General features: G+C 21.4%; 3 protein-coding genes across 3 annotated transcripts; all 3 read left to right on the top strand.

Moving 5' to 3' along the window:
* Nucleotides 1-3,500: 3,500 nt before the first annotated feature.
* SRAE_1000045500 (CYTH-like domain and P-loop containing nucleoside triphosphate hydrolase domain-containing protein) lies at nucleotides 3,501-4,780 on the top strand (the record flags this gene model as incomplete). The annotated part of the gene is made up of 2 exons (XM_024647290.1): nucleotides 3,501-3,623; nucleotides 3,677-4,780. The coding sequence occupies 2 exons, from the start codon at nucleotides 3,501-3,503 to the stop codon at nucleotides 4,778-4,780; spliced, it is 1,227 nt and encodes a 408-aa protein (XP_024501383.1).
* A 454-nt stretch (nucleotides 4,781-5,234) lies between these two features.
* SRAE_1000045400 (Hypothetical protein) lies at nucleotides 5,235-5,936 on the top strand (the record flags this gene model as incomplete). The annotated part of the gene is made up of 1 exon (XM_024647289.1): nucleotides 5,235-5,936. The coding sequence occupies one exon, from the start codon at nucleotides 5,235-5,237 to the stop codon at nucleotides 5,934-5,936; it is 702 nt and encodes a 233-aa protein (XP_024501382.1).
* A 1,213-nt stretch (nucleotides 5,937-7,149) lies between these two features.
* On the top strand, nucleotides 7,150-8,058 carry SRAE_1000045300 (Mitochondrial 2-oxodicarboxylate carrier; the record flags this gene model as incomplete). The annotated part of the gene is made up of 2 exons (XM_024647288.1): nucleotides 7,150-7,201; nucleotides 7,241-8,058. 2 exons carry the CDS (start codon nucleotides 7,150-7,152, stop codon nucleotides 8,056-8,058), a joined length of 870 nt encoding a protein of 289 aa, XP_024501381.1.
* Nucleotides 8,059-13,213: the final 5,155 nt, after the last annotated feature.

Genomic DNA, 13,213 nt, shown 5'->3' with positions numbered 1-13,213 from the left:
TAGGGTAGTGATTATATTATTGTTTTTTTTTTCTTAGTATTAGCTATACAATCACACTAGTTTATATAATAACTTTTTGTTTTATTTAATATTAAATTAAAAAGTGATGAGATCTTTTTTTTTCTTTTATATTTCAGAATATTATATATTGTTTAAAGTTAATCAGTTATGTGTCAGTGTTGGCTGATGATCATACATAACCACATTTTGAGTGGTAAATGTTTATATGTAAACTGAAAGGTTTTTTTTTTTTCATGTGTTAAAATAATTTTATTTAAATATATACCCTTGATTCATCATAAAGTTATTTATTGTTTCATAGTATTATATAAAATTTTATTAATAAACATTATATTACTGGTAATGTTTCATATTTATCAAATTAGTCAAATATAAAAATATTTCTAGTTACAATTTCAATAATTTTAAGGAGATTGTTACACTTTTATCATTTATTATATAATTATATGATAACAAAATCAATAGAAAAACATTCTTATCATACTTTTAAAAATAAATAATAAGAAACACAACGTAATATATACATATTTTTTTTTTATTTACAATATTGTTAAAATTTATAAATATCAATGAAAAAGCTTATCGATAAATGATTTCTCAAATTACTTCATAAATTATGTATGTTCCTTATATAGAAGAGAAAAATATTATCACATAAGAATAATAAATATGAAGATAAAAAATTATTATATCTCAATTGGTAAAACAGAATGTATCAATAATCATAAAAAATTTTTAATATTTAATTATATAATAATAATTTATATATATATCTATACATATTTAATTTTTTTTTTTTTAAAAACTATTAAAATTTAATGATAAAAAGTTTATTTTTAATTATAGTACTATCTTGATTAATTAGTATAATAATAATTAAATATATTTATAATGATATATATATATTTTTATAAATTTATATATCACTTTTTAACAAGATATTTATTATCTTACTAAAGTAATTTTTAAAATTTATATTATTATACTATATAAAATATTTAAATTATATATATATATACTATCCACATTACTTGGAAAGAAGAGAAAGGAAAAAGAATTAATCTATTCTATTAAATAATTATTATAGAAAAATGTATATATAAAAAAAAAAAATTTTAATTTTCAAAATCACCCTCCTACATTGCATTTTCTTAAGAATGATCATTAATCTACTTCTTTACTTTAACTTATTTTGTGATGTTATGACGATATAAAAATATTTATTTGTTAAATTTTTTTTTAATATTATTATCACTACTATCTATCTTGGAAACTCTTTTTTATTAACATTGTATTAAATATATTTAAATATCCTAATGATTATTATACCTCAATTATTTATCATATGAGAGATATAACATTTATGAACAATGAACTTTAATAAAATTATCTAGCTAATAAATGAAAATTATAATTTATTTTATACAAAATAAATTTGATATTTTTAAATATTTATATATAAGTATTCTTTTTATAAATATATGAAAAAAATTTTTCTTATATATTTAAAAAAAAGATATTTTAAAATTAAAAAAAAATAAAAGAAAAAAAAAAATTTTTTTTATCATATATCTAATTATTTTTAAATATATATATATATGTATATATAAAACATAAAATATAAACATACATAGGGGCATAAATTTTTTTTTTGTTTAAAAATTTAATCTTTTTCACTCTATTATTTAAATTTTTCTTTAAAGAGGATTAATTAGATGCAATTTAAACTTTTACATTCATATGATCTTTAAAATTTTTTAAATAAATTTATTCAAATAAAAGAAAAAAAAATATATTTTAATTATAATTTTAAAATTCTTTTGTTTCTTAAATTTCTTTTCAAATAATTTACATTGATAAAAGTAAAAGGTTAAAAATTAATTCCTCATTTATAAGAAGTTAAAGAAATAATGGTTAATTCTTATGTTACAAAAAGATGCTACATGTGCATATATTAAGTTATAATTTTTAAAACTTTTTAAATTAAAATATTGAAGCAATACTTTTTGATATAATTTTTATCTTTTTTTTTTTTTAATTTGTTATAATTTTTATTAAGATGGATGATGTAATGGAAAAAAGTTGTCTTTTAATATAAACATTTTTTTCAAAATAATATTTAAAGCTAAAAAGTTTTTTTTTTTTTTTAGTTGTAGCTTCTATCACATGGTAATTATTTCCTACAAAATATCAATACAGTTTGCCTTTTTTTTTTTCTTCATTTTTTTATAAGAATATATATATTGAAAATTTATTATATAAATTTAATATTTAAATATCCTATTAATATTTAAACAATTACCTTTTAAATAAACGTTTACATGTAATATATATATTTTAATAATAATTATTTAGTTAGATTATTTCTGATATCTTTTTATAAATATTTTTTATTTCTCAAGATTGAACTTGTGTTTTTGTGGCATTTTTATTTAAAATTGTGTTAATAGCGTTTTAAAATAAAATTTTTTTTTCTTAATATGTATATTTATTATAATTTCCATTACAATAAAAATATATATATATATTTATATCTTTCTTTATAATTTTTTTTTATCTTTATCATACAATCATTTAACTATTTATAACCTTAAACAAAAAGTTTTAATAAATAAGGACACCTGATATTTTTGATGTATTACAAATTATGTTTCATTTATTCTTCTAATACTATTTTTAAAAAAAAAAATGTATTTCATAAAATTATATTATATAAGATTGTTATCATTTATATTCTTCTTGTGATTCCTATAAGAAGTCATTTATAATGATAAATCACATATTTTAACTCTTGATTTTTTATTTAAAAATTTGTTGGTATTATATCAATTTATTTTTATCTATTTTAAAAAATTTTTTCCAAACTATAATTTTAATACACTCTATAAAATATTTCTATTATGTGTAAAAAAAAACTTTCTTATTTTTTTTTTAAATATATGTTTTAAATGGTAGCTATTTAATTGTATTGTTTATTAATATATAATATATATTTGACAAGTGTTGATAAGAATTTGTTTATTTTTTTAAAAAAAAAATACATATTACCTCACAAATTATTATATCTCTAATAGATTGATGTCTTTATATATAATTTTTATTATTTTTAATACATGTGTATTATATAGTGTGATAGTTTTGAAGTGTTTGTTAATTTTTATTTGTCTATCTTCTTGAATATGTGTAAAAAGATTTATAAATAGGTTATTTTCAATAATTAAAGTTGTTAACTTTTACTACTTTGACATTTTTATAATATATATTTATTATTTTTTTTTTCAAAGGTAATCATAATGTAGTAGCAAATAATAGAAATAAAGAAAAAAAAAATAGAGTGTTGATTAGTGATGGCATATAATAAAAAAAAAAAAGTACTTCTTCTTTATGTCTGGACTATATATATAAATAGTTACTTTTTTATTTATTAAATAATATAAATGAAAATGTTACAATATTTAAATTTTTATAGAAAATATATCATGGTTTTTGCTTCTAAAAAAGTACTCCAACAAATGAAATTATTGGAGAAACAAAAACATACTAATCAAATTTATAAAGTTGTTCTTACTGGTGGACCATGTGGTGGTAAAACAACTGGACAAGTAAGATTTTTATCTTTTATTATTATTTTATATATAATTAATATAAATTTTAGGAACGTCTTGAATCATTTTTTAATTCTATTGGTTGGACTGTATTAAAGGTTCCTGAAGCTGCTACAACATTAATGAGTGGTGGTATTAGATTTGGAAATTTAAGTGATAGAGGAAAAGTTATATTTCAGGAGGAACTTGTACAAACATTATTACGTTTAGAAACTGTATATTTTAGATTAGCAGAGGAGTATGTTGAGAAGTCAAATGTTTTAGTTATATGTGATCGTGGAGCAATGGATCCATCAGCTTACATGTCAAGAGAGGAATGGGAAGAGATGTGTAAAAGAATTAATGTTGATACATTTCATTTACGTGAAACACGTTATAATCAAATTATTCATATGGTAACAGCAGCTGATGGAGCAGAAAAATTTTATACACAATCAAATAATTCAACTAGAAGTGAAGGAATTGAAGAAGCATTAAGACAGGAACAATTAACAAGAAAAGCATGGATAGGACATCCATATCTTGATGTAATTAATAATAATGATTGTGATACATTTGAAGATAAAATTTTAACAATGATACAAGCTATATGTAAAAGAATTGGTATTAAAGCTGGTGATAGATTAGATAAAAATACTAAAAAACGAAAATGGTTAATATCATCATTTGATGAAAAAAATTTTGTTGATTATATTCCATTTGCTGTATCTCATAATTATTTAAAAATGGTTGGTGAAGAAGAAAATGTACAAATAAGATTAAGAAAACGTGGTAATGGTAAAAAAGTAACATATACATTAACAAAAAGTGAAAATAAATCAGGAGAAAGAATAGAAACAATATGGCAATTAAATCATAGAGAATATGATAATTTTATGAAGTTACGTGATATAGAACGATGTACATTATATAAACAAAGAAGATGCTTTAATTATGGTAACCAATATTTTCATTTAGATATTTATGTACCACCATTACCAGAGACATGTTGTGGTAAAACATTAATGATTCTTGAAACATATACAACAAAACCATCATTTAGTGATGAACCAGAATTACCAAATTTTATGAATGTTGTTAAAGAAATTACTGGAAATAAAGAATATTCAATGTATAATTTATCTAAAAAAAATGGTAAACCACTAGATTTATAGGTGTTATCATATAAAATATATATATATAGTAAAAAATAATAACATAAAATTAAAAATGAATAAGATAATATTTTTATTACATTTAAAAAAAATATGTTTTATTTAAAAAAAAAATATAGTCAATTAGCATATTACAATTACATTTATTAATAGCCTTAAAATTTTAAATCTAAAACTAATCACTTATATTTATCTTAAATTTTTAAATCATATAACTTTTATTTTAAGTAAATGATTTTTTTTTGTTATTTTTTTAAATAGATTAGAAAGAAAAAAAAATTTTATTATAATAATCAAAATATTTTGTTGTTCCTTTTTTTTAATAAAAAAAATTAAATATATAGGTGATTATAAATATAATATTATTATTAAATTTTATTTATCATTTATTAATATGTATTATTATTTCTTGATTATATATTTTATAAAATATATTACTATATCTGATTGTGTAATGAGAAATCGTCCCAGAGGACTTGGATTACTTACATTACCAACAGGTGTTGTTGATGAAAGAACAGCTCCATTTGTTCCTAATATGTATGTTGCTGGTGATAAAGCAACAAATAAAGGACAAGCTGTTCCTGCACTACATTTACCTGGACAAAAAGCAATATTTTCTGGAAGATCTTCATTTAATCCATTTACTCAAAGTGTTGCTGCATCTTATAATGAAGATCTAACAGATTCTTGGGGTGCTGGTTTTGCTGTTCAAGGTGTTAATAGTTATGGATTACATGTAAAAGAAAATTTTGATGAATTTAGTGATTTAAATTTTGAAAAAAGTGATGGTGGTTATCAACCATTTGTCATTGGTCTAGCTACAGGTGCAGAATTTGATTTAAAAAAAATTCGTGAAATTGCTGGTCATCTAGATTTACCTATTCTAGGATTAAATGAATTATTTGATTTTGATGGTAGACTTTTACTAAAAGGTTTTGGTAATGGAATCCTTCAAAGTTCTGTAGATTTTCCTTTAATTTTAAGTGATCCAGTAGAAAGATTTGCCGGTCATTTAAAATACCTAAATTATATGGCAGATCGTTCCATGCAATATGGTCATGTTGTACCATCAACAAATCTTTTTCTTATTGATAGAAAAAAAATTATGGATAGATTGATGAATAATAGAGCAAATCCTACAATGATAGGTTGATTGATGAATAGTTGATTTCTTGACTTATATATTTGATGAAATTCAAATGATAAGATAAAAATAATAAAAAGAGTACATGGTAATAAATCATTTTTCTTAAACATTTTTTTTTTATTTTAAATTCTTTTTTATATATAATTTTATACATTATTTATGATAAAATGTATACAATTCTTATATAAATATAACATTTTTTTTTATAAAAATGTTAAAAGAAAATGTATGTATAAAATGGCATATAATAATTTTTATATTATATACTTTAAGCTTTTAAAATTATTTATATTGCATGAAAATAAATTTAAATTTTAAATTAATTGATAAATAAATATTTTTTTAAATATTTTAATAAATATATAATTTTAAAATAAAATTTTTGTATTAACATAAAAAAAAATAAAATAATTATTTTAAAAAAAAATACTTTTTAGTTTATATAATTATTATATTTGGAATAAAGATGATTCTCTTATAAGTACATTCTTTAAAATATATTTATGCATTTTAATTAACTTAATAATAAGTTTATTAAAAAATTATTATTATAATAAATATCTCATTACTTTTTAATATATTTTTAATTATTTTAATATAATTTATTTAATAGATTAAAAAATTAGGTATACTTTTAGTCATTTCTTTAATAATCAATTTTTGTTTAATTAAGATAAAATAATTTTTCTTAATTACTTTAACGCTATCGTTATCACCTAAAAGATGTAATTTTAATTTCCTTTTTCTAATTATACATAAATATATATTTAATGTAATAGATACATATAAAATAATTAATTCATTTTATTTTTTTTTAAATAACATTTTTTTTTGTGAACTTTAAAAGTTTGTTGTTTGTTACATTTATTGATAAAGTCAATCATATTGCAAGTAATTTAATTATTAAACGTTTTTCTTAATTGATTATAAATGTCTCTTTACATATTATGTTTAATTTTTATTAGGTGGTTTGATATTTATATATATATATATTACTATTAAATTATTTATTAACTTTACATGAATCAAGGTCGTAGTTTGTTATTTAATATAATTTTAAAGGGAAATAATTAAATAGTTAATGTTTTATTGTTTTATTATTATACATAAATATAACATATTTTTTTTTAAAATGTTTTTATTTTTTTTTATAGTTTCTTATGTTTTTGGGTATATGAAATATTTTTTTTAAGTTTTAAAACAATTTTATATTTACAAAATGGAACAAACAAAAGAATGTATTAGACAGATAGCGGCTGGTGGATCAGCAGGTAAATTTTTTTTAAATTTTAAAACTTTTTTTTTTCTAGGTTTGGCTGAAATATGTGTTATGTATCCACTTGATCTCGTTAAAACAAGACTACAAATGGGTGGTGGTGTTTATTCAGGTTTTATTGATTGCATCTCAAAAACATATCAACATGAAAGTCTCTCAGGTTTTTATAAAGGTATTCTACCACCAATTTTGGCAGAGACACCCAAAAGGGCAACTAAATTTTTTACATTTGAACAATATAAACAAATATTTACATCATCATCTGTTCCACAAGAAGTTACTTTTGCATTTGCAGGATGTTTATCAGGAATAACAGAAGCTGTTATTATTAATCCATTTGAAGTTGTCAAAGTTAGACTTCAGGCTGAAAGAACAACACAATTAAAAGATCAAAAAAGTACAGCACAAATGACAAGAGAAATTGTTAAAAAAGATGGTATTGGTTTTAATGGTTTGTATAGAGGTTTCACTGCAACATTGGCTAGGCATGGTATATGGAATACAGTATACTTTGGTATTTATCATTCATTTAAAGGATATTTACCAAAAAATGAAGATGGTCCTTATTTAAATGTTTTTTCTAGATTAATTCTTGGATTTATTGCTGGTTCTCTTGCCTCAGTAGCAAATATTCCAAGTGACGTAGCTAAAAGTAGGATTCAGGGACCACAACCAAATGGTCAAAGAGTTTATTTTGGTTTGATGCAAACAATGAGTTTAATATACAAAACTGAAGGAATTAATGCATTATTTAGAGGTTTACTGGCTAAAGTTTTAAGACTTGGCCCAGGTGGTGGTATAATGTTAATTGTTAATGAAACTGTCTATGATTATTTAAAAGAACATTTTTAAAATTGATTATAAAAATTTTATTAGTTAAAATAAAAACTTTTTTCTTGATAACCAATATTTATTTATTTCAATTTTTAAATGTTATATAAAATTATCTTTTTAAATTAAAAACATATAAGAAAAAAACTTGTAAGGTAATCTTTGAAATCTTAAAATTTTAGTATAATTAAAATAAAGAAACCAAAAAAAAAGCAATTTTAATTAGTATATTGCAAATTATATTAATTGATACATAGAGAAAAAAACATTTACTTTTGATCTTCTAAAATCATTCTGGTGATAACAAAAAATTGTTATCAATTTTTATTTTTTATAGATAATCATAATTTTGAATTTAAAAAGTTTATCAAATAAAATATTGTTTTTGTGATATCATCAGTGATACTGTTACATATGCAAATATAAAAAAAGCATCAATTAATATATAGTACTATATATTTTTCCGATAATTAAATGAACAATTTTTTTTCACCACACTTTAAAATCTATTTTTTAAAACTTTGTTGATTGGTAAAAATTTGAACAAATTTTTTTGTTTATACCAAAATAATTTAGAAAGATCAAAAATGAGCATTCCTTCTCTCTGTGTATTTTTAACAATAAAATTGTTTATTTTTTATATTGGTAAAATTCATTTATTAAAAAGAAACTACTTTCAAAAAAAGGTATTGCAATTTTCTAGTTACGGACATGAAAGCTCTGAAAAACAATATTTTATTTATGAACTAAAATTAACCAACAAAATAAAAACTTTATCAAATAAATTTTTCGTGTTTTCATGAAGCTAGAAATATTATGGTTGATTGGTTTGTGATTTTTATTTTAGAATTTACAATTTTTCATGACTTCTGCTGTGTTTTCATTTGAATTACCACAATATGTTAAAGTTTGTATTGTCTACAGATTGCATAATTATTTTTTTAGTAGTCAAAGATTATTTTCATACAGATGATAATTATAATATAGCAAATAAATATTCTTGCAATTATTTTAAAACAGTTGAAACAATCTACATAGGAAAGTAGTATAAAGTATAGAATGTTGACTACAAAACATTTTTTCACTTCTCACTAAAACTATAAAAATACAATAGTGTGTTTAAATAACATAAATATCAATATACAAATTTAAGATTCAAAAAACTAAATATTCTAAAGTAATTTTGTGACTGATAAAAGATTAAAGAGATTTTAAAATTACCAAAACATTGTATTTTTGATTTATCAAAATTAATATTAAATTTATTGACAATGTATCATGATTTTTTTTTAGATTTTATTGCATTTATCATTCCAATTTTTTTCCAATTTTCTTATGATTTCTAAATATTACAAATATAATAAACAACAATTCTATTCGTCATTTTTAAAATTTCATTGAAAAATAGTAATGACATTTAAAATTCATTTTTATTTTCTTCAAGTTTTTGAATCACTTTAAAAATCACTGACTTATTGTATTAATAAAAAATAAAGCAAATAAGGTATTTGAAAAGTTTTTTAAAATTTAAATATATAGTAATTTGAGCATTTGATTGTTAAAAAAAGTTTTAAAAAAATTAAACATATATTTAAAATTCGAATTTTCAGAAAAAAAATGGTTTTTTTATCACAATTTTAGAGGTAAAGTCAGAAATCTAGAAAATTTTCAACCAATTTCTGAATCGCTGAAAATAATGATGTTATAGTTATGAAAATTATTAATCTAGAATAACTTTTGATAAGAAATTAAATGAAACTAATCCCATCTTCATAGGGTCACTTTTTGCTGAGATACTGAAAAGTCGAGAACAATGAATATTTTAGAAAAATTTCCGCCCTTGGTCATATCTCGCTTCAAAACTAAGATAACTGAAATCAGATTTTTGCAAGTGACTTCAAATGAGTTTTTAAGTGGGGTCTACCTTCAAAATATTTTTATACCTTTAACCACTTTCGAGATATAAAAAATGGTGACAATAGATTACGCGCGAAAAAATACCAAGCACAGTATTTCAAGAACGGTTGGAAATTCAAAAATGTTTTCAACGTAAGGTATACTTTAAATTATGAAAGAAGCCCAGCGCATCAAATTTCATGGACCTGTGACTTCATTAACCTGAGTTATCGCTAGTTTCTTAAAACAATTTTTTAATCATATTTCTTATCATATCTTCATTTTTAGAAGTCCTATGAAGATGAGAATAGGCTTAATGAATTTCCCGTAAAAAATTGATCTAGAAAAAAGTATTTATTTTTAAAATTCACAATATTATCATAGAAGTCGAAATTTACAAAAAAATATTCCTCAATTTCGCCTCTCAACTTTGAATCCTTATAACTCCTGAAATTTCAATTTTCAAATATTGTTGATTATATTCAAAATTCATCCCATTTCAAGGACTATCGAATGACTATAGTGGCATATTCAAATTCCAAAAAAAGTTGTTTTTCTTTGTTCACATTTTTAGAGGTAAAGTCAAAAATCTAGAAAATTTTCAGCCAGTTTTTATATCTCTGGAAATAATAACGTTATAGCTATGAAAATTAATATTCTAGACCTACTTTTGAATATAAATCGAATGAAACTAGCCACATCTTCATAGGATAATTATTTGCTGAGATACTGAAAAGTCGAGAACAATGAATATTTTAGAAACATTTCCGCCTTTGTTCATATCTCGCTTCAAAATCAAGATAAATGCAATCAGATTTCTGCAATCGTCTTCTAATGAGTTTTCATATGGGGTCTACCTTCAAAATTTTTTTATACCTTCAACCACTTTCGAGATATAAAAAAATGGTGACAATGAATTACGCGCGAAAAAGTACCAAGTTTCATATCTCAAGAACCATTGATGATACAAAAATGTTTTCAACGTAGAGTCTAACTTAAATTATGAAAGAAGCACAGCGCATCAAATTTCATGGATCTGTGACTTCAATAACTTGAGTTATTACACGATTCTTAAAACTTTTTTTTTATCATATTTCTTATCATATCTTAATTTTTAGAACTCCTATGAAGATGTGAATAGGCTTAATGAATTCTTCGTAAAAAAGTGATCTAGAAGCAACTGTTTATTTTTAAAATATCTCATTGTATCATGGAAGTTGAAATTTAGAAAAAAATATTCCCCAATTTCGCCCTCAACTTTGAATCCATATAACTCCTGTAATTTCAATTTTCAAATATTGTTGATTATATTCAAAATTCATCCTATTTCAAGGGCTATCTAATGAATATAATAGCATATTCAATTTCCAAAAAAAGTTGTTTTTCTTTGTTCACATTTTTAGAGGTAAAATTAGAAATCTAGAAAATTTTCAGCCAATTTTTATATCTCTGAAAAAAATGATGTTGTAGCTATGAAAATTATTAATCTAGACCAAAATTTGAATAGAAATCGAATGAAACTAGCCACATCTTCATAGGATAATTATTTGCTGAGATACTGAAAAGTCGGGAACAATGAATATTTTAGAAAAATTTCCGCCTTTGTTCATATCTCGCTTTATAATAAAGATAAATGTAATCAGATTTCTGCAATCGTCTTCTAATACGTTTTCATATGGGGTCTACTTTCAAAATATTTTTATATCTTAAAGCACTTTCGAGATATAAAAAAATGATGACAATGGATTACGCGCGAAAAAATACCAAGCACAGTATTTCAAGAACGGTTGGAAATTCAAAAATCTTTTCAACGTAAGGTATACTTTAAATTATGAAAGAAGCCCAGCGCATCAAGTTTCATGGTTTTGTGACTTCATTAACCTGAGTTATCACTAGTTTCTTAAAACTTTTTTTTTAAAAATATTTCTTATCATATCTTCATTTTTAGAAGTCCTATAAAGATGTAAATAGGCTAAATGAATTTCTCGTAAAAAATTGATCTAGAAAAAAGTATTTATTTTTAAAATTCACAATATTATCATAGAAATTGAAATTTACAAAAAAATATTCCCCAATTTCGCCTCTCAACTTTGAATCCTTATAACTCCTGAAATTTCAATTTTCAAATATTGTTGATTATATTCAAAATTCATCCCATTTCAAGGGCTATCGAATGAATATAGTAGCATATTCAATTTCCAAAAAAAGTTGTTCATTTTTGGTCACAGTTTTAGAGGTAAAATTAGAAATCTAGAAAATTTTCAGTCAATTTTTATATCTCTGAAAAAAATGATGTTGTAGCTATGAAAATTATTAATCTAGACCAAAATTTGAATAGAAATCGAATGAAACTAGTCCCATCTTCATAGGATTAGTATTTCTTAAGATACTGAAAAGTCGGGAACAATGAATATTTTAGAAAAATTTCCGCCTTTCGTCATATCTCGCTTTATAATAAAGATAAATGTAATCAGATTTCTGCAATCGTCTTCTAATACGTTTTCATATGGGGTCTACCTTCAAAATATTTTTATATCTTAAAGCACTTTCGAGATATAAAAAAATGGTGACAATGGATTACGCGCGAAAAAGTACCAAGTTTCATATCTCAAGAACCATTGAAGATACAAAAATGTTTTCAACGTAGAGTCTAACTTAAATTATGAATGAAGCCCAGCGCATCAAATTTCATGGACCTGTGACTTCAATAACTTGAGTTATTACACGATTCTTAAAACTTTTTTTTAAACATATTTCTTATCATATCTTTATTTTTATGAATCCTATGAAGATGTGAATAGGCTTAATGAATTTCTCGTAAAAAATTAATCTAGAATAAAGTATTTTTTTTGTAATTTACAACATTATCATAAAAATCGAGATTTAAAAAAAACATTCAACAATTTCGCCCCTTAACTTTGAACCCTTATAACTCCTGAAGTTTCAATTTTTGAATATTGTTGATTATATTCAAAATTCATCCCATTTCAAGGGCTATCGAATGAATATAGTAGCATATTCAATTTCCAAAAAAAAGTTTTTTTTTTTAAAAAAATTTTTAAATTACTTTTTTTTCCTGTTTTTTTTTGTTATTTTTTGTTATTTTGGTATAAAAGATTTCATTTAACTCTAATAATAACAAAAGTTTAGATTTTGATTTTTTTGACATCAAAGATAGAGAATGTTAAGATTACTATAGAAGTTCAAAACAGTTTATAAAAGAAACTTTTTTTTCATGTAGTTTATTTATTGCAAAAATTTTTTTTAATCATTTCAAAAA

The sequence above is a fragment of the Strongyloides ratti genome (genome assembly GCF_001040885.1).
Source record: "Strongyloides ratti genome assembly S_ratti_ED321, chromosome : 1".
NCBI lineage: Eukaryota > Metazoa > Nematoda > Chromadorea > Rhabditida > Strongyloididae > Strongyloides > Strongyloides ratti.
Note: the sequence above shows the minus strand (reverse complement) of the source record. Positions and strands in the feature narration are given on the sequence as shown.